The following is a 20,714-nucleotide window of genomic DNA, read 5'->3' as shown; positions in this document are numbered from 1 at the left end:
TTATTTTAGAAAGATACTAACCTTGATGGTTTAGTTTCTTGGCCTCTGGTAGCTTACAAAGATCAAATTAGAGTAAAATGTATTAAAGGAAGATAAAGAACAGTAATTTAGAGTATAGTATAATAAAAGATGTAGAAAATAAAAATATGATCAAGATAAAAACTTAAACCCCAGTAATTTTAGGCCATTTAATTTTTATGCAAACACTCATATTTGCGGTAAGAATCATTGAAACCCTCCTTCATAGTAATTATACGTTAGAATAGAAGAATAATTGAGTCTTTACTAGGACAACAAAACTTTGTTATAGCTATGTACTGCTTTTCTGTAGTTTATACTTGCTAAAATTTGGATTACATTTGAATAAGGATAAAGGGCATGATACCTATTCTATTCCTCTTAGATTTTTAAGCTGTATTTCTGTAAATTGATTCTCAAAGAATGGTATAACTGGATCATAATGTCCTGGTTTGCCACTCAAGAAAGTGTTCCATAAATTAAGATTTAAGCTGTTGATATGGTAAATGCACTCTTGGAGCATGTTTGCTCTTTTTGTGTAACTCTTAAAAACCGTACTTGATCTTTTCCACAGTTGCTTAGTGTGTTTTATATAGTAGGAATGTAATTTAAAACATAGGAAGTTTGTAGTAAATAACAGTGGGGGGAAAAAAGCTTTTAAGACCTTGGTTCATATGCTTTAAGCGACAGCAAATAGAGATAACACTGGGAATATGTAAAATTTTGTCAGCGTCAGGTAATAGTATTGTAGCAACTTGAAACATTTTTTGTCTGTGATTGTGCCAGTCACTATTTGTGATTTGGATTGAACCTCGATATGACTTTAAATTCAGGTTGATGTTTTAAAATTATTTCTGAAATTTATTGAGCTTATTGCCCTAAATTAAAACTATATTCTATGATTTTACATGAGTTATGTAAGTTTTCTGAAAAAATAAGGAGGAATCCTTTAGGCACAGACTGTCAGTCTACAGATTACATAGGAGATGGCACAAATGAAGAAGGAAGAATGGAAATGGTAGCAAGTGGTAGGGCAGGCAAAGGACATCAAAGAACAGAGCAACAAGAAAAGTCCCAGGTTGTCATTGTGATACCACAGTAGTCTTAATAGTCAAAGGACAAGTAAAGGCCTGTTAATAGCCTGTTGATTCAATAATGCTAATCTGATAATATGGTAACTGGTATTAAAAAAAGCAATACAGTATAATAATCTTAAGACTGAATGTTATGTAGGATTTGAGATGTAACTATTTTGCTTCGTAAATATCCTGTCTTAAAAAAAAAAAAAAAAACTTGTCAACTTTATTAGAGTAAGAGGAAATCATAGCTGTATCTTTCATTTTGTTTGGAGAGAGAGGAACAACCAACCAAAAATAAGCAACCATTGTTATTTACCCAAAGCTAAGCTGTTTCTTAATGGCTGTACTCTGTCTCTTCAGTAAGTAATTTACCAGGAGAAATATGATGTTTTTAAGGAATATTTTTATCAGCGTAAACTGTTACACTGAATCCCAACTTTTAGCTATCTGAAAAATGTATACTTACATAATACTATTATGGCCGTTTGACTCAAATGTAAGTTCTCTTAGGATGGTTTTTCATTTTCTTAAAATATGTGTTCAGATATCCTTGAATTGGGTAGAATATTAGTTGTCAGATATTGTTTGTCATTTGGATTATAAACACTAACCCACAGGATTTAAACTAAAACTTCTAGACTAGGCATGGTGGTTCATGCCCTTAATCCCAGCATTTTGGGAAGCTGAGGCAAAAGGATGGCTTGAGCCCAGGAGTTGAAGACCAGCCTGGACAACATAGGGGAACCACCATCTTTACAAAAAAAAACTTTTTTTAAAGATTAGCTGGGTGTGGTGGTGTGCATCTGTAGTCCCAGCTACTTGGGACACTGAGCTGGGCGGATCGCTTGAGCCTGGAAGGTCAAGTCTGCAGAGAGCTGAGACCGCACCACTATACTCCAGCTTAGGCGACAGAGCAAGACCCTATCTCCAAAAAATAATAAATGAATGAACAAACTGCAGCCTCTAGATCAGTGGTTCTCAGCTGACAGTAATTCTGCTCCCCTTCCCATAGGACATTCAGCAACATCTGAAGACAGTTTGGGTTGTTACAGCTGTTGGAAGGGGGGATGCTACTGGTGTCTAGTGGGTGAAGGTCAGAAATGCTATTAAAGCATCTTATAATGCCCAGCATAGCTCTCCACAACAAAGAATATCCAGCCCAAAATGTCAGTACTGCCACTGTTGATAAACCCTACGTAGATACAAACTTTGAAAAAGACTCTTGGCTTCCTCAGTGACTTAACATTCATCCTGTATAATCCAAAGGTTTGGGCATTTTTCCGGGCTTCATTCCTGTCTAAAACTTAAAACTATTGCTGCAAACATTTAGAGAGAACTAACAATTGAAAACAGAATAAAATACTTTATGTAAATATCTACATATTTTCACTTTATACCAATTCATACAGAATATGAATGTTATGGAAAATAACTTTTGGGGTAACAGTTTTACTTTGTTGATAATCATTGTGCTAATAGACTGTCAAAAGTATCGAAAAGTGATGTATACAAATAAAATTATGCCTTAATGAGTAGATTTTCAAATGAGCTGTTTTGTCCTGTTATTAAATTGTCTACTTTTTGTAATTATGTTGAGGCTTTTGGTGAATATGATGCTCTCAGTAAGTTTTACCCCACATTTTTAAGGTTCACCTGTGTTCACTTAGGAAATGGGAATCACTAAGATATTTAAATTAAGAACAATATACTATTTTCAATATGTAATTCTTTTTGTTGATTTTTTTCATCTTATAGCTATTTTGCTGAAAATAAGAGGTATATCTTTTTTTCACTTGCCTGTACCTGTTCTTCCATTGTAATAGTTTAGAGTACAAACAAGCTACTTCTATAAAGTAGCCGCTTTTGGCCTGAACATATTCAGACACAATTTTCTCTCCACCATCAAACTAAATGGCTGCCTGGCAGTCAGCCTTGATGGTTACTTATTATGGATTTTTTTTCTCTTTTCTCTTCATAATTAAACTGCATAAATGCAAATATGTAAAGTTAATCTAAGATTTTAATTACAGTTCAAAGTTGTTATATTAGTGATTACAAACTAAAAGTTTTCTGATGTCTTATGTACCAGTGCCATTAGTTTTCTCTAGTCAAGGTGTGGTCAGTTTGATTTCTGTTACTACCATGAGAAATAGGTAATATCCCTTTCTGCCAAAGGCTCTTGTTTTTAGAAAATTGAACATTTAAGTTTTTGACTAGCTTTGAAACCTATTACTTGTTAAGGAACTCATAATAACCATGTTTATAGAGAAAGTTGGTAATACTACTTTGGGACAGGGTTCCTAGCACAGTTTAATGATGCAAGTGTTTTTGAAAATTCTTTATTTTAGAACGGGAGCTTCAATTGTGTTATTAATAGTTGATAATGTTGCCACTATAATCCAATTGCAGATTAAGTGAATGCCTTCCTAAATTTTACTTGTTTTATTTTTATATTGAATATTGTAGATGGGGAACAGTGTGTGTGTATATAAGTGGATGTATATTACACTTTTTATAAGGATTTATCTAAGGGAATATAAATTCATGTTTCATATCTCCTTATGTAAAATTAAAACTCCTAGGAATACCAGTGAAAATAACATTTTTATTTATACCTTATGCAGTCGTTGAACTACTGTACCTTGTTTAGATGTTTATTACTCTTGGCTTTGTTATTTAACCACTCCCAATTCTCACTTAAGATTGATTTAGCTAAACGTATACAGTGAGTATGAAATATAACTTTTTTTAAAGGGCGAAGTTGAACAAATTGCTATGATGAAACCAAAAGGCCAGACTGAACACGATGAGGGTATGCTTGAATATTTAGAAGATATAATTGGTTGTGGACGGCTAAATGAACCTATTAAAGTCTTGTGTCGGAGAGTTGAAATATTAAATGAACACAGAGGAGAGAAGGTGAATCTTCTGTAGACTTTCATTGTATATCAGAATGTTTCACTTATGATTTAACACATTTTACTAAGTCAGATAGTCATGTTATAATACTTCATAATGAAATGTTATCTCTTATATTGAAGTTTATATATTAACATTTAAGATGAACATTCTTACTGTTTTTAGTCTAATGTTTGCATATTTTAAGTTCATATTGTATATATGAAGTGTGTATTGAGTCTTTAAACTTTTAATTTCTATAGTTAAACAGGGTAAAGATGGTGGAAAAGGAAAAGGATGCCTTAGAAGGAGAGAAAAACATAGCTATTGAATTTCTTACCTTGGAAAATGAAATATTTAGAAAAAAGAATCATGTTTGTCAATATTATATGTAAGTGCCTTGATTTATCAATTTTTATATTAGTTTTTAACCATTAAGTCAAAGCCCTTCTCTTTTCCTAGAGAAACATAAAGACTGAAGTGAAAAAAGTCTCTAAACATTGTTTTGTGTGACTGGATGTGTTAGCTCATGCCAGTAATTCCAGCACTTTGGGAGGCTAAGGCAGGAGGGTCGCTTGAGGCCGGGAGTTCAAGACCAGCCTGGGCAACATAGCAAGACCCCATCTCTACAAAAAAGAAATTATGTGGTGAATTTATCAGATGTGAGGACTATCTGGCTGTGACACCTGTCACCCCATTGATCACCAGGGTTGAATTTATTAAATTGGGCATATTTATCAATTCATTGAAGTTGACTTTTTAGTATCCTACTTTAATTTGGGAGGTGGGTTCACAGGTATTTATTACTATGCTTAATCCTTTTACATGTGCACTTTTTAAAATTTGTGTAATAGCAGATCTGATTTTTTTCAGCTTACAATGAACTTTTTTTTGAGACGGGCTCTGTCACCCAGGGTGGAGCACAGTATGTGATCACGGCTCACTGCAATCTCAACCTGCTGGACTCAGTTGATCCTCCCACCTCCACTTCATGAGTAGCTGGGACTACAGGGTGCACACCAATACTCCTGGCTGATTGTTGTTGCTGGGATTTTTTTGTATTTGTTTTTTTTTTTTTTTTTTTTTTTTTGGTAGAGTTGGTGTTTTGCCATGTTGCCCAAGCTGGTTCTGGGTTCAGGCAGTCTGCATGTCTCAGCCTCCTAAGTGCTGGGATTACAGGTGTCAGCCACCGCATTGGTACAATGAAACCAATTTTTATTCCTAAATTCTAGCCTTGACCCAGGGAGATTTTCCCCTTCATAGCCTAGGTAGTCACATATTGACTAGTATAATAATATTTCAGAAACAGCTAATTTTACTAAAATTGTTACACAGTTTTAGAAATGGCATTTTAGGAGCTTCAATTTCTTTTTTTTTTTTCTCCCTCTAGTTATGATTTGCAGAAACGAATTGCTGAAATGGAAACTCAAAAGAAAAAAATACATGAAGATACCAAAGAAATTAATGAGAAGAGCAGTATACTATCAAATGAAATGAAAGCTAAGAATAAAGATGTAAAAGATATAGAAAAGTAATAATATTTTGGAAAGTACTAAGAGTATTTAGATAATTTTATTACATATGTATTTATATATAAACTTACTGCCAGCACATTATGAGTGTAAGACATTTGCCAGCATATCAAGTGGTGGCCCCCTTGGCGGAAAAAAAAAAAAAAAACTTGCCTCACATCCAGTTCATTATTACAGATCAAATGCCCTGCTCTTAAGTCTTAGAACCGTGGGGATGCTACCCCCTAGTGGCATAGCACAGTAACAAACAATAAGCATTTGGCTTGACTGGTTAATTAATAGTCACAAATCTCATAGAGGGGTAGGATTTGGGTTGTTCTAGATAAATTTTTAAGGATTTTATCATGTCCCTACTTACGCCGTTTTTCAGTGACACTAGTATCTCTATTTTTAAATTAAAAAATTTGTATAGTAAGTTTATTGTATAGTAACTTGTAAGTATATTCATAAAAGTTAAAAAAATTTTTTACTCCTATGGTGAAAATGTTATATACCTAGACATTGTAGTCACTGGAAAATGTGGTATTTTCCGTCCAAGTTAGAAAGGCAAAATTGCTGTCATAATCACAAATACAGGTGCTTCTTCAACTATGGGGAGAGGGATCATCTTGGAAGGAGGAGAGATTTAGGATCCTGCCTTATTAAAAGCCTGGACATATTTATAGAGGAAGTGTTCCAGGTGGGAAATATAACATGGTTTTAAAATATCTGAACATTCAAAATAATGACTACTTGCTTTGCTAGGAAACTGAATAAAATTACAAAATTTATTGAGGAGAATAAAGAAAAATTTACACAACTAGATTTGGAAGATGTTCAAGTTAGAGAAAAATTAAAACATGCAACTAGTAAAGTCAAAAAACTGGAGAAACAACTTCAAAAAGATAAAGAAAAGGTAGGTGTTAGAAAAGAATTCTTAAAATTTCATATCTGAATATCATATCTAGTTTTCATGGAAGTGTTTGCCTCTTATTGCCTAAGAGAATGAATTAGTAGTCTAAATGTTGTTTTAAGATTTGTCTTTGAACATGATTTTACCCCTTCTAGGGAAACCTTGCTTCCACTGACTTTATTTTGCAGGAGGTTTTTTGTTTGGTTTTGGAGTTTTGTAGAGATGAGGTCTCAGTCTGTTGCCCAGGCTAGCGTTCAGTGGTATGATTATAGTCTTGAACTCCTGGACTTAAGCAATCCTCCTACCTCAGCCTCCCAAAGTAACTTGGACTACAGGTGTGAGCCATTGCTCCTAGCTTGACTTTGAGTTTTAAAGTTTATATTACAATAATGTATGTTACTGGGAAAACATTTACCGCAATTCCATTTTGGTGTTAATTTTAATTTTCTTTTTCCTAAAGTAGTAGTTTTTAAAGATATTTAGGTTAAGTATTAACAGGCTTTAAAATATTGCCTGTCTTCTACAAAAAACTAAGCTAACAGGATCAGAACAGGATTTCACAAGAATTACCAATGTTGGCCAGGCATGATGGCTTACACCTATGTTCCCCGTGCTTTGGGAGGCCAAAGTTGGAGAATTGCTTGATGCTAGGAGTTTAAGACCAGCGTGAGCAAGATAGTAAGATCCCATCTCTACAGAAATTTAAAAATTAGCCAGGCTCTGTGGAACATGCCTAATAAGTCCTAGCTAGTCAGGATACAGAGGCGGCAGGATGCCTTGAGTTCAAGGTTCCGGTGAACAGTGATCAAGCCACTGCATCCAGCCTGGGTGACAAAGTGAGACTCTTGTGTCTTAGAGATAGGAAAGCTCATAATTTGGAGTCTCTTAAGGTGTGTTCATATTCATAGCTCTATCATATATAAATAGATATGATACCTTAACCCCAGCCCCGCAAAAAAAAAGCTTTGTTCCATATGTTTACACAATAATTATAGATTAGGCTCTACTTTACGCTACAAGCATTTTCTAAATGTATTTGTTCACAAAATACTTTCTGCTTAGCACAGCTGATAAATATGTTGAGTCAGTGTTTAAGGAAATGGCATTTTGGGAAATGTTGAACTTCACTGGTACTACATAATCAGAGTAAACAAAATAACAAGGCTTTGGGGGTAACCCCAAAGACTTGACAATCTTATTTAAGTGTAACTGTTACAGAGTCATTAGCCTTTAGGCATAGACTGTGTGGATAAGTGATTATTGTCAGAATATGTTAATGGAATAAAATATTAGCCCTACATGATGACTCTGGAAGAGTAGTGAAAGATTTTAGGATTGGGGAAGATGGTAAAGATAATTTGTGGTAACTTATATACCAAGAAGGATAGTTTAGAAAATTCCTTGTAGTCAGAGCGTATGTATAGCTAAAGAAGAATAGTTACAACCTGAAATCAGGAGAGAAGGATGACAGACCTAAGGCCCTGCCAGAGAGAATTTTCCTTCATAAGAAGTCAGGTGTTTGTAGAAGTAGTTTTACTATTAGATTGAAAGAATCTGGAAATTACATGAACAGTCGGGAAAATACTTGTTAAAGTTAGCTAATTTAACTCTGATTATAAAGAAAACAAGAACTGAGAAATGCCTTTAAATAAGTCAAATATTGATAGTATTGGGTAGCATAAAGATGTATACTCCTATAACTTGTTTTATAACCTCAGGTTGAAGAATTTAAAAGTATACCTGCCAAGAGTAACAATGTCATTAGTGAAACAACAACCAGAAACAATGCCCTTGAGAAAGAAAAAGAGAAAGAAGAAAAAAAATTAAAGGAAGTTATGGATAGCCTTAAACAGGAAACACAAGGGCTTCAGAAAGAAAAAGAAGTAAGATTTTTTTTTATCAGTGTTTATTTTGGTGGCCTTTTTTTTTTTAAACTTAAAGATGATTTTTTCAAAAATATGAAACATGAACTGGTAAGTTTAGACTTTTAATGTCCAACATTCCTAAAACTAGTCAACCTAGACTTAGATGACTATTCTTTTAATTCCTGCTGTCCTGTTTTTTAAAAAGTTAACTGAGAATTTGTAGTAGTAGCAGAAGGTGTGATGTCAAATACAGTACCTTGATTATTATATATGCCACTCCTAGGCATGTTGAATCATCATCATAGTTTGTTGCCACCTGTAAAACCTGGAGCCACACTAAGCACAGATTAATGTCTCCTTTCTTTTTGCTTCTATAGCTCTTGTGTAATAGTTAAAAGCTGTGGCTCTTGGTTCAAATCCTAGGTCAGTCACTTACTGTCTGTGTTCTTGTGCCAGTTGTTATGTCTCCAGGTCGTCTTCCTTAAAATGAGAAAGAATTATATCTACTTTGTGAAAATAAAGAATAAATATATATAAAGTACCAAGAAAGAAAATAAACGTTAGCTGTAATTTTAGCACTTTATTAATAAAACAAGAGAACGTGAAGTTGTCACATTGATATGTATTATGTACCCCAAGAGTAAGCATAAAATTATCTATCTTTGTTTATATGTACCATAGCATTTTTGACAATGCTAAGCATGTTAAATACATATGTTAATGGAAAATGGTAATTGAATTGACTGTATTAAAAAGTCATGGACTTAATAGAGTCTGCTTTGGAATATTGACATGTTCTAATGTCAAACTATAAAACTTCACAGGTTAGAATACCTGTGTGATGAAGTGTCACTTAATAGAGTCTGCTTTGGAATATGGACATGTTCTAATGTCAAACTATAAAACTTTGCAGGTTAGAATACCTGTGTGATAAAGTGTCAATGGATAATGCAGTAGCTTTCATGATGGGATACTTTATGGTTAGTGGATTTTCACTGTTTGCTCATTTAATATATATTGAGTACTCATGTGCCCTGAACCCCATGTTAATGACAAAGCTAGGCCTCAAATGTCTATTCCTCAGCATAATGATCTGCCTCACAAAGCTGTTGTGAAATCAGTTGGGAAAAGACTGTGTACAGTGAATATTGACAAGTAGGCAAAAACTGAATCTAGTCCACTTGTGATAATTTTTTATTTCTATATACTGTGCTTGTAGAATTTCCTTTAATTGAATGTAAAATATGTGGTTTCATTTCAGTGTAGGTTTGAAAATAAATATCTGTCTAGATTTAATGAACTCATATTTTAACAGAGTCGAGAGAAAGAACTTATGGGTTTCAGCAAATCGGTAAATGAAGCACGTTCAAAGATGGATGTAGCCCAGTCAGAACTTGATATCTATCTCAGTTGTCATAATACTGCAGTGTCACAATTAACTAAGGCCAAGGAAGCTCTAATTGCAGCTTCTGAGACTCTCAAAGAAAGGAAAGCTGCAATCAGAGATATAGAAGGAAAACTCCCTCAAACTGAACAAGAATTAAAGGAGGTAAATCTTTGGTTCTCTATTGTGTCAGAACATCATTCGTCACCTTTAGCTTTATACATTTTTGTTGTTTTTAATCTCAGCATCTAAGGTGATTAGTGATAGATAAATTTTCTTCATTTTATATAATCTCAAAAGAATGAGGTCAGCATTTCAGTATTCCATATGTGCACTATCAAGAAACTGTATTATCCCCAGAAGCATCATACAGTAAATCACCACCACCACCGCACTGGAAATAATTTAAACAAAAGAAAGTTTGTGTTTCTTTAAATCTTAAGTATAGACACTTTATTTAAGGATAAATAAAAAACATAAGTGTATATGTATTTATATAATGAATATAGAACAACTATCTTAGTGTGTTTTGGGTTTTGAATTTATGGATGTAGTTTCTTTGCTGGCATTCCAAAATGTTATAAACTAACCAAGATGTGTAGCTTAGCTCATGGGTGCCTGTCCCCCATCCTTGAGTGAATTAGATGTCTAAGGAATTTCATAAGCTTTAAATCTCCAAAGATCTCCAGAACCTCAGTAGGCAAGGTGTCAAAAAAAAAAAAAAAAAAACTCTGTTTGAAGTGTAATTATACTGAAAATAAATATGAGTCTTTTTCATTTTAGTAAGTGCATACTATTTGGTCATCAGGGAATTTCATGACCAGGGAGAATTTAAATGTAAATTAAGTTAGATCCAGTGACTACTTCTATCTTCCTGGTGAGTCCGTTTATTTGGGGATGAATTATGTCAGTAACCTGGTTTAAACTTCATGCCAGTGCAATAAGTAATAGACATAATTTAAATCTAGTGGATGGAGGAGAATATCAGTTACAAAAAATGGCTGCTGCTAAGTTGGAGATTGAGAAACTCAGAGGCTGTAGGTATGCATTTGTGTGGTTCCTCCCTTGTTGGGATCCTGGCATTTTTATATAGCAATAGAACTATCCAGTCCTCTTTCTCCCGTTCGTTTCAGAGGTGTGCTTTTTTTCCAGCACCCCCCAGCCCCATTCAGCTAAAATAAAGCATAGCATAACCATAGTCCTGCCCAGTCATTCATACCTTGGATCCTGTTTCTGGGTCTGCTTTTAATTAGGGCAGAGCTTAAGAATTAGAGCACACTTACGTATAACTATGTAGTGTCAAACTGGGATTTTCACAGCCCCAGCTACACTTTCTCTATCAGGATGAACTAATTGCTCCTGGAAAAATACTACACTTAATGTTTTCTTTTATTGACCCAAGTAATTTATGCCCCTTTTAAACCCATCCATATTTTCCACAACCAAACCAGCAATTGCTATACAGCTGCTCAGTTTTGGTTCACGTTTTTATTGTTGGTCTTTTTTTTTCCTTTATGTTATTAAAAAATTACAACTAATTCAGTGCAATGACTGATCATATCTAGGAGTTAATGCTTCTGGATTTCATTTTATTTTCACTTTTAGAAAGAAAAAGAACTTCAAAAACTTACACAAGAAGAAATAAACTTTAAAAGTTTGGTTCATGATCTCTTCCAAAAAGTTGAAGAAGCAAAGAGCTCATTAGCAATGAATCGAAGTAGGGGGAAAGTTCTTGATGCAATAATTCAAGAAAAAAAATCTGGCAGGATTCCAGGAATATATGGAAGATTGGTAAGGTAGATTTTTGGGGGGCATGGCTTTACTTTTTTTTTTAAGAAAGTGTAACATTTTTTTGCCTTAAACAACTGTATTTCAAGTGTCACTGTATATAAAATAACACTCATTTTCTTTGTTTTAAAGCACATTTATTTTTAAACATTTTGCCCTTACAGTGTTTTGTTTACTTAGCTTTAGATAAATACAGTTATTTCATACCTGTCAAGAAAAATATTAGTAATGGCACACAAACTTAAAACCATTTTATCCTTTTTTTTAAAGTATTTAGCCAGGCACAATGGCGTGTGCCTGTAGTCCCAGCTGTTGGAGAGGCAGAGGCAGAAGGATCACTTGAGCCTAGGAGTTCAAGTCCACCCTGGGCAGTATAACAAGACTCTGTTTTTTAAAAAATGAAAAATTTTTTAAAAGTTGATAATTTGGGTTTTCACACCATTTTACTTAGGTTTTGGCTAGCATTTAAGGATACAACAAGGGATAATCTAAAAATCTAAGGCTAGCAATAGCCATTACTGCTTCTGAGCCTCAAGGGAAGGGAGTTGTGGTTCAGAGGAAATGGGGAAAATCGATACCTTAACCCCACCTATTTCCTGCCCTCTAGTCTTAACTGAAATCTCATATTGGCTGAAGCTGGAGAGTCAAAGGAGCCAGTTGATGCAGTCCTTAAGTCAGCCTTTCGGAGAAGGGAACAAAGTGATTTAAAAGGGCAAATGAAAAATGACTGAACATGATTGCTTCTACATCTTGTATCAGGGGACTTCCATCTTATTTTCTTGAGGATAAACAATTTGATCCTATTCATTTGCTCTCAAGGAAAGCCCAAACCAGTGAATACTGCTAGATAGCTGTGTAATAGATAAATAGATAAATGTGTTTCATCAGGATTTACATAATTTTAGATGTTTTTCAGTAATTCAAAGTTTTCTGAGTTGTTTTGCTTATAGTTCATTTAGGTTTTATAGCTTCACATTTTCATAAAATGAAAACAGTTCTTTCGTGCTCATTAGAAATTCAAGCTGCATATTCATAAACTATATATTTTGTATTTTGTTGTGTACCCTTTTGTACCCTTTAAAACCATATCTACATAAAGTTTTTCAATTAAAAGAACTTTTTAAAACTTGTTGAATGAAATGGTCCTGTGCTTTTTGCCTAACTGTTTTTTCCCCCCACTCTTAATTATTAGGGGGACTTAGGAGCCATTGATGAAAAATACGATGTGGCTATATCATCCTGTTGTCATGCATTAGACTACATTGTTGTTGATTCTATTGATACAGCCCAAGAATGTGTAAATTTCCTTAAAAGACAAAATATTGGAGTTGCAACCTTTATAGGTTTAGATAAGGTAGGTATTCATAATAACCTACCTATAATTGAATTTTTAAGTGCTAAGTGTTTTTTCACTTTGGATTCTAGCTTTTTCTTTATGGTTACTCAGTGAACACCTGATGGGTTTTGAGGATTATTTTATGTTCTGAGGTTATATGATTATAAAAACTTGTTTGACATATTGCAGTGCCTCCATTAAAGAAATGTACATTCCAGAGTTAAAAGGAAACCTTTATTGAGATAATTTATCTACAATAAATTTTATCATTTTAGGCTGGGTGTGATGGCTTATGCCTTTAATCCCAGCACTTTGGGAGGCCAAGTCAGGCGGATCACGAGGTCAGGAGTTTGAGACCAGCCTGGCCAACATGGCAAAACCCCATCTCTACTAAAAATACAAAAATTAGCTAGGCATGGTGGTGAGCGCCTGTAATCTCAGCTACTCGGGAGGCTGAGGCAGGAGAATTGCCTAAACCTGGGAGGTAGAGGTTGCAGTAAACCTAGATTGCGCCACTGTACTCCAGTCTGGGTGACAGACTCAAAAAAAAAAAAAATCATTTTAAAGTATGCAGTTTGGTGGGTATTAGTATATTCACAGTGTTGTTCACCATGACCACTGTCTGATTCCAGGATATTTTTTATCACTCCAGAAAGAAACCCCATAGACAGTAACAGTCACTCCCTATACCCCTTCACCTCCTCCAAACACTAATTACTTTTTTGTCTCTAGATTTATCTACATATAAATGGAATCATATGATATATGACCTTCTTATACAGCTGCATTTACTTAGCAAGTTTTCAGGTTCATCTGTGTTGTAGCATGTATCAGTACTTCGTTCCCTTTTATTGCCAAATGGTATCTGTTACGTCATTTTGTATAACCATTTGTCAGTTGATGGACACTTGTGTTTTCACTTTCTGGCTGCTTTGGCAATACTTCTGCTATGAACGTTTGTGTACAGGTTTTTGAATGAAGATGTATTATCAGTTCTCTTGGGTATATACCTAGGGTAGAACTGTTGGGTCATACAGTAATTCTATGTTTAACTTTTTGAAGAACTGTCAAGACTGTTTCCACAGTGGATGTACCATTTCCCACAAGCATGTGTAAGGGTTCCAGTTTCTTTACATCCTCGTTAACACTTGTTGTGGTACATCTTTTTGATTATAATCATCTCAGTGAATATGAAGTGGGATCTCATGGTTTTGATTAGGATTTTCCTGATGACTTATGATAGTAAAAGTCCTTTTATGTCCTTGGCCATTTTGTATCTTCCTTGGAGAAATGTTTGTTCAAATCCTTTGCCCATTTTTTAATTGGTTTCTCTGTTGAATTGTAGGATTTCTTTATTCTGAATACAAATCTCTTGTGAGATATGATTTTACAGATATTTTACCCCATTCCTTGGATTGTATTTTTACTTTCTTGATGGTATCCTTTGAGGCACAATTTATCTTTTTTTCCTTTGGTTGCTTGTGTTTTGGGTATTATACCCAAGAAACACTGCCTAATCCAAGGTCACGGTGATTTACCTCCTTTGTTTTCTTCTAAGAGTTCTGTGGTTTTAGCTTTATATTTAGGTTTTAATCTATTTTGAGTTAATTTTTCACGTGATATAGAGTAGGGATCAAACTACTCTTTCCATGCAGCTATCCAGTTATTCCAGCACCATTTGTTGAAAAGATTCTTTACCCCATTGAATTTTCTTGGCATCCTTGTTGAAACCACCCAGCCATTAATGTAAAGGTTTATCTCTGGGCTTTCAATTTTATTACTTGTGCTGGTATAGCACACTGTCTTGATCATTACAGCATTGTAGTAAGTTTTAAAATCAGGGAGTCTGAGTCCTCTAATTTTGTTCTTTATCATATTGACTGTTCTGGGTCCCCAGAATTTGTATATATGAATTTTAAGATCCAGATGGTCAATTACTGCCACAAAAAAAAGGCGAGGAAGTAACTGGGATTTTGATACAGGTTGTATTGAATTTGTAGATCACTTCAGATAGTATTGCCATCATAACAATATTAAATCTTTAGATCCACAAACATGGGATGTCTTCCATTTATTTAGGTCTAATTTTATAACCTTTTGTGTACAATTCTTGTTTCTTCTGTTAAATTTATTCCTATGGGTTTTTTTTCTGAGTTTTCTTTTTTGTTACTGTGTTTTTTTGTTTTTTCTTTCACTTGTAGATGGCTGTATGGGCGAAAAAGATGACCAAAATTCAAACTCCTGAAAATACTCCTCGTTTATTTGATTTAGTAAAAGTAAAAGATGAGAAAATTCGCCAGGCTTTTTATTTTGCTTTACGAGATACCTTAGTAGCTGACAACTTGGATCAAGCCACAAGAGTAGCGTATCAAAAAGATAGAAGGTGGAGAGTGGTAACTTTACAGGGACAAATCATAGAACAGTCAGGTAATAGTGTTTTTGTTTCTTTGTTTCTTGTTTTTTTTTCTGCCAGCATTGACTTTAATCTTGTTGGGGAGACATCTAAAACTGACTTCGCGCCCCTATTTTTCAGGTACAATGACTGGCGGTGGAAGCAAAGTAATGAAAGGAAGAATGGGTTCCTCACTTGTCACTGAAATCTCTGAAGAAGAGGTCAGCATATCTGAAATTGTAGCCAGACTTTTTTTTTTTTTTTTTTTGATAGCTTTACTGAAGTACATACATACTACAAAATTTGGCCATTTTAAGTATGGTGTACTCAAACTTTAATAGACTGAATTTTCTGTAAATGACTAGGGGTTTTTTATGTAAAACCCTTTAAAGTTTTAGAAAACAAAAAATTAGAAACTATATGCTCAAAATTTTTCAATTAGTACATTTGGATCATACAGATATTCCATAACTAACATAATTATTTCTGTTTTACGTTTAACTTATTGGGGTTTTTTGGCATTATTGCTATATTACATAATTTTTTGTTTCAAAATAATTATAAGCAGAGCAAAGACTTCTTGATGCAAATCTCAACTTTACTTCAAAGTATTTTATACTTTTTTCCTCCCAAAAATATGTTCCTAGATAGCCTGAATACGTTCTCCCATATTTTTACTTTTTTCCTTCTCAAAAACATGTTGATAGCCTGAATACCTTTTCCCAAAGTATTGTGCTTTGATTTTTTCCTCCCATATTTTGAAAATACGAGTTTATATCCTTTCACTTAAGTATTTGAATGCTGTACCTTCATTGAAGTGTAATAGGTGACTGTACAACACTTAGTTACCTTTCCATCTTATTATTTGATCAAGAAATTACTTGACCATCTCCTGAACTTTAAGATTGGGATTGGAACGGGTGGTTTGATTTTGTTCTAGTCTTTAAAATCAGAAGTTTTAGACCGGGCATGGTGGCTCACACCTGTAATCCCAGCACTTTGGGAGGCCAAGGCGGTCGGATCACAAGGTCAGGAGTTCAAGACCGGCCTGGCCAACATAGTGAAATCCCGTCGCTACTAAAAATACAAAAAGTAGCTGGGTGTGGTGGATGCACCAGTAGTCCCAGCTACTCGGGAGGCTGAGGCAGGAGAATCACTTGAACCTAGGAGGCGGAGGTTGCAGTGAACTAAGACCACCATGCACTCCAGCCTGAGCGACAGAGGTTTTAGTTTTCTTCGTAAGTTGACTTTTCTGTCAATCTGAAATGGCTCTTAGAGAAAACTTTTTTTAATAGCTTTTAAAACTTTTAAAAGTTTTTAAAACTTTCTTTGTAGGTAAACAAAATGGAATCACAGTTGCAAAACGACTCTAAAAAAGCAATGCAAATCCAAGAACAGAAAGTACAACTTGAAGAAAGAGTAGTTAAGTTACGGCATAGTGAACGAGAAATGAGGAACACGCTAGAAAAATTTACTGCAAGCATCCAGGTATGTGCATGTGTGTGTGTACTGAAACTATTTAGGATTCAGCAGGAATTTATCAGAACCATTTTGCTATTTGCTTACAATTTGTAAAATATATAAGGGAGGGAGGAGGGAGGATCTATAGGCAGATATAACTCTTGATGATTTTGTTTCACTGAGTACTAATAGATAATGCCCTGTCAAAATGTTGCCCCAACCACAGCTATTCCTGTTTTCCATTTGTACTCCATAGAAACATTACTTTCCTTAACAACTATATGGCCCTTTATTCTTTTCAAAGTGGAATGTTTTTTAATTATGAAAAAGCAATGCACTCCCACTTCTTTTTTTATTTTAAGTTTCCAGAAAATACCCAAATGATCACCTTCAATTTTGACGCATGTTCTTTCAACTTTAATACCGTTTGCATGTAATATATTTATATATGTGGTAGATATGTATATATAAAGTGTGCATATGGTTTTTTTAATGTCATACTAACTTTTCTTAATAAAATATGGTTTTCTTCTCAAGCCAGTAGAAATGTACTTTGTTTTTAATTGCTTTAGAGCATTTTGTTTATACCATAATTGACAATTTTTTTTTTTGTATTATGTACATGGCTATGTTTAAAAAAAAAAAAATCCTTGTAGGTATACCTTGATTCATTCAGTTATTTCCTTAGATTTCAAAAATTACAAGTATTAGACCATATGTGTACAATGTTTAAGGCATTTGTTGCTTAATGCCAGATTGTTTTCAAAAGTTACAATTTATGCACTACTAACAGCATATTCAAATAATTACTTTTCCAAGTCTTTGAACACTAGGGTGGTCTAAATAAGTTTGCTATCTTGTAAACAGAAATGTGGCATTTTAACTTGTCTTTATAATGAGCTTACACATTTTGTTTTTGTTGGCCATTTTCATTTTTTATATCAGTGGCGCATGTCTTCCCTTTTCGTATTAGTGTGTGTCTTTTTCTTGAAGATTTTAAGTGCCCTTTTTAAAAATTAACAATGTTTACAGCAAATGTTAAAATATTGACCTTAAATGTTAAAACTTTTTTGTAGCGTTTAATAGAGCAAGAAGAATATTTGAATGTCCAAGTTAAGGAACTTGAAGCCAATGTACTTGCTACAGCCCCTGACAAAGAAAAGCAGAAATTGCTAGAAGAAAACGTTAGTGCTTTCAAAACAGGTATGTTTAAAGATAGACCTTTTTTGAAAACAAAAACAGGTTTTTAAAGCTTGCAATACTTAAGAAGCAGTGGAATAATAATAGAAGCTAAGTATATGCAAGTCATTGCACTCTTTTATGCTGTTATAAAGTAAGTGCTGTTAAGTCTCATTTGACAAATAAGGAAACTGAGGCACAGTGGTGTGTGTGTGTGTGTATACATATATAATTTGCCTAAGGTCACACAGTACGTGGTGGTATAGGAATAGGTGATACAGTCTGATTTTTGAGCCCATGTTTTTAATGTCATACTTTGTATACTTTGGCCCTAATCATTCCAAAACCCCTTCAAGATCGTGGTTATAGATTTAGAAAAACTAAATCACTCAAATAACACAAGGAATAAGTGGTATGCACTCAAAGAAAAACAATGTATAGTTGTATTTTTTTTCTTTCATAACTTCTTGTGCACATATATATACGTGTAAATGTTCTACCAAAATAGAATCTTTAGGCAGGAAAAGGAATTCATAGACAGAGTTGGCTCTGTAGTCTTTTTTTTTTTTTTTTTTTTTTTTTGAGGCGGAGTCTCGCTTTGTCGCCGGGACTGGAGTGCAGTGGCCGGATCTCAGCTCACTGCAAGCTCCGCCTCCCGGGTTCACGCCATTCTCCTGCCTCAGCCTCCCGAGTAGCTGGGACTACAGGCGCCTGCCACCTCGCCCGGCTAGATTTTGTATTTTTAGTAGAGACGGGGTTTCACCGTGTTAGCCAGGATGATCTCGATCTCCTGACCTCGTGATCCGCCCGTCTCGGCCTCCCAAAGTGCTGGGATTACAGGCTTGAGCCACCGCGCCCGGCCGGCTCTGTAGTCTTAATTGAAATCCCCTGATCACGCACTTGAGCAGCTGTGCTTCTCTTTCCATGTTGGCTTCAATCAAACATAGATGTGCATCTTACTGAGAGAAGGGATGGTGAATTATGCCACAGTCCCATTCCAGGTTTACACAATCTTAGCTAGTGACTCAGCAAACACAGCAAGCTTCATTTTTATTCTTAAGACGGATCCCTGTTAGTTTGCTTCGTGAGCCAAGGAAGACAATACCGATTTACCATCCCAAAAAACTAATGAGAGTGGAGTTGGAGCAGTTATTCAACTGCTCCAAAAATGAGGGGATTTTCTTCCCAAAGAAAAAGATTTTTAAATGTTGACACATTTCCACAATGCATATCAAATGTTCATTTATACTCATATTAATTTGTATGTGTGTCTGTGTCTGTGTCTATCTGCATTTCTAATATTCAGGCCCTCACTTAAATAGTACCTGCTACTGACCAGGCTTTGTTTTAGCTTCTATTGATAGAGCAGTAAACAAAAATAAAGTCTCTTTCCAGGGAGCACACATGTAAGATGGCACATATTTAAGTGGAGGCCCAAGAAAGTGTGAGTGCTAACTTGTGTATGTTTGAGAGAAAAGCATTCCAAGAAGAGCATAAATACAAAGGTTGAAGCAGGAGTATGCTGGGAACACAAGCCATTGTGGCTGGAATAAAGGACGGAGGAACCCAGATTCTCTGGGGCCTTCAACCACACTGCACTTTCCCTACAAGCACCCACAACAGTGGCTCTGATGGTACCTAACGGTCAGTTGAGAAGCCAAAATGTGTATCTGTGCTATTAATGGCAACATTTTCATGGAGAGACTGCAAGAGTCTGTATGTGTTTCATACTTATTTGTAAAGGAATTCTTGACTTTATTAGGAGCTCTGTATATCTCCTCTCATAGAAATGCCGTATATTATCAGAAGACTCTGTTAATATCTCATGTGGAGGACCCATTCGTGCAAGCATATCTTTAAGATTAAATATTTTCTTTTCAACTCTTGAACATATTCATATTTTTTAATAAAGGCTACAGTAAATCATTATATCTAAATCTGGGCAAACATTTTATATTTAAGATAAATTGGACTGCGCATGGTGGCTCACACCTGTAATCCCAGCACTTGGGGAGGCCGAGGCGGGCGTATCACTTGAGATCAGGAGTTTGAGACCAGCCTGGCCAACATGGTGAAACCCTGTCTCTTCTAAAAATACACACACACACAAAAGCAGGGTGTGGTGGCACACGCTTATAATACCAGTACATGGCAAGCTGAACCAGGAGAATGGCTTGAACCTGGGAGGTGGAGGTTGCAGTGAGCTGCGATTGCACCACTACACTCCAGCCTGAGCCATAGAGCGAGACTTCATCTCAAAAATAAATAAATAGTTAAATATAGAATAGTGATGTCAGAATTGTCGGCTATATGTGCCACAGCTTTTCTAATTCTAGTAGACATACTGCTATAGGTATTAAGAAATGCACTGCAGGTACTTGAAAACAAGAAAGTGCTCTGTAGAATTTCTTTTTGAAAGGAGATTCAGGGATAGAAGCCTTCTCAACTGCATGCCTGAGGTATCCCCCAATCATCATGAGGGGTGCTGATGGCTCCCACAGCAACTGGTGCTCTACCCTACAAGTGAGCCAAGCACACAGGCAGCCTATTAGAATTTCAGCCACAAAGAACATTATTACTATGAACAAGTTAATCCTGTCAACAAATGTAACTTAGACCTGAAAGAAGTAATTACTAGTGTTAGCAATATGTAGGACTTTTAAATGTATATGTTTAATATTCTTAGGAAAGTAAGGAGCCATCCATAAGCCTCCCCAAAAAAGTAGTGGGGGATTTTGTTTTTTTTAGAGCCAAATGGTAATTTCAGATATTTGAGAAACAGAGATACTGGAATTAAACTCAATAGATGGGCTAAAAGATCAGGCTAAAGAATTATTTGATAACATAGTACAAAAAGATAAAGAAGCAGGAAGTTAAGAGATTTGGGAGC

At 35.0% G+C, this 20,714-nt stretch overlaps 1 protein-coding gene across 7 annotated transcripts in view; it reads left to right on the top strand.

Annotated features, from left to right (window-relative positions):
• The window catches only part of SMC4 (structural maintenance of chromosomes 4), a 36,468-nt gene that overhangs the window by 8,425 nt on the left and 7,329 nt on the right, over nt 1-20,714 (top strand). For 5 of the 7 annotated variants that reach the window (XM_033202762.1, XM_033202756.1, XM_033202749.1 and 2 more), the window contains 12 exons: nt 3,852-4,016; nt 4,259-4,386; nt 5,386-5,526; nt 6,272-6,422; nt 8,138-8,302; nt 9,600-9,833; nt 11,274-11,459; nt 12,649-12,810; nt 14,994-15,219; nt 15,326-15,405; nt 16,520-16,672; nt 17,722-17,848. In XM_033202762.1, the coding sequence (XP_033058653.1) occupies nt 3,852-4,016; nt 4,259-4,386; nt 5,386-5,526; nt 6,272-6,422; nt 8,138-8,302; nt 9,600-9,833; nt 11,274-11,459; nt 12,649-12,810; nt 14,994-15,219; nt 15,326-15,405; nt 16,520-16,672; nt 17,722-17,848 (1,918 nt within the window). The remainder of the gene's footprint in view (nt 1-3,851; nt 4,017-4,258; nt 4,387-5,385; nt 5,527-6,271; nt 6,423-8,137; nt 8,303-9,599; nt 9,834-11,273; nt 11,460-12,648; nt 12,811-14,993; nt 15,220-15,325; nt 15,406-16,519; nt 16,673-17,721; nt 17,849-20,714) is intronic. The other 2 variants (XM_033202784.1, XM_033202769.1) reach the window with 2 other exon arrangements.

This window comes from Trachypithecus francoisi, unplaced genomic scaffold (genome assembly GCF_009764315.1).
Source record: "Trachypithecus francoisi isolate TF-2019V2 unplaced genomic scaffold, Tfra_2.0 Lachesis_group0, whole genome shotgun sequence".
Classification (NCBI taxonomy): Eukaryota; Metazoa; Chordata; class Mammalia; order Primates; family Cercopithecidae; genus Trachypithecus; species Trachypithecus francoisi.
The sequence above is the reverse complement of the archived record's forward strand: the minus strand, read 5'-3'. Positions and strand labels throughout refer to the sequence as shown.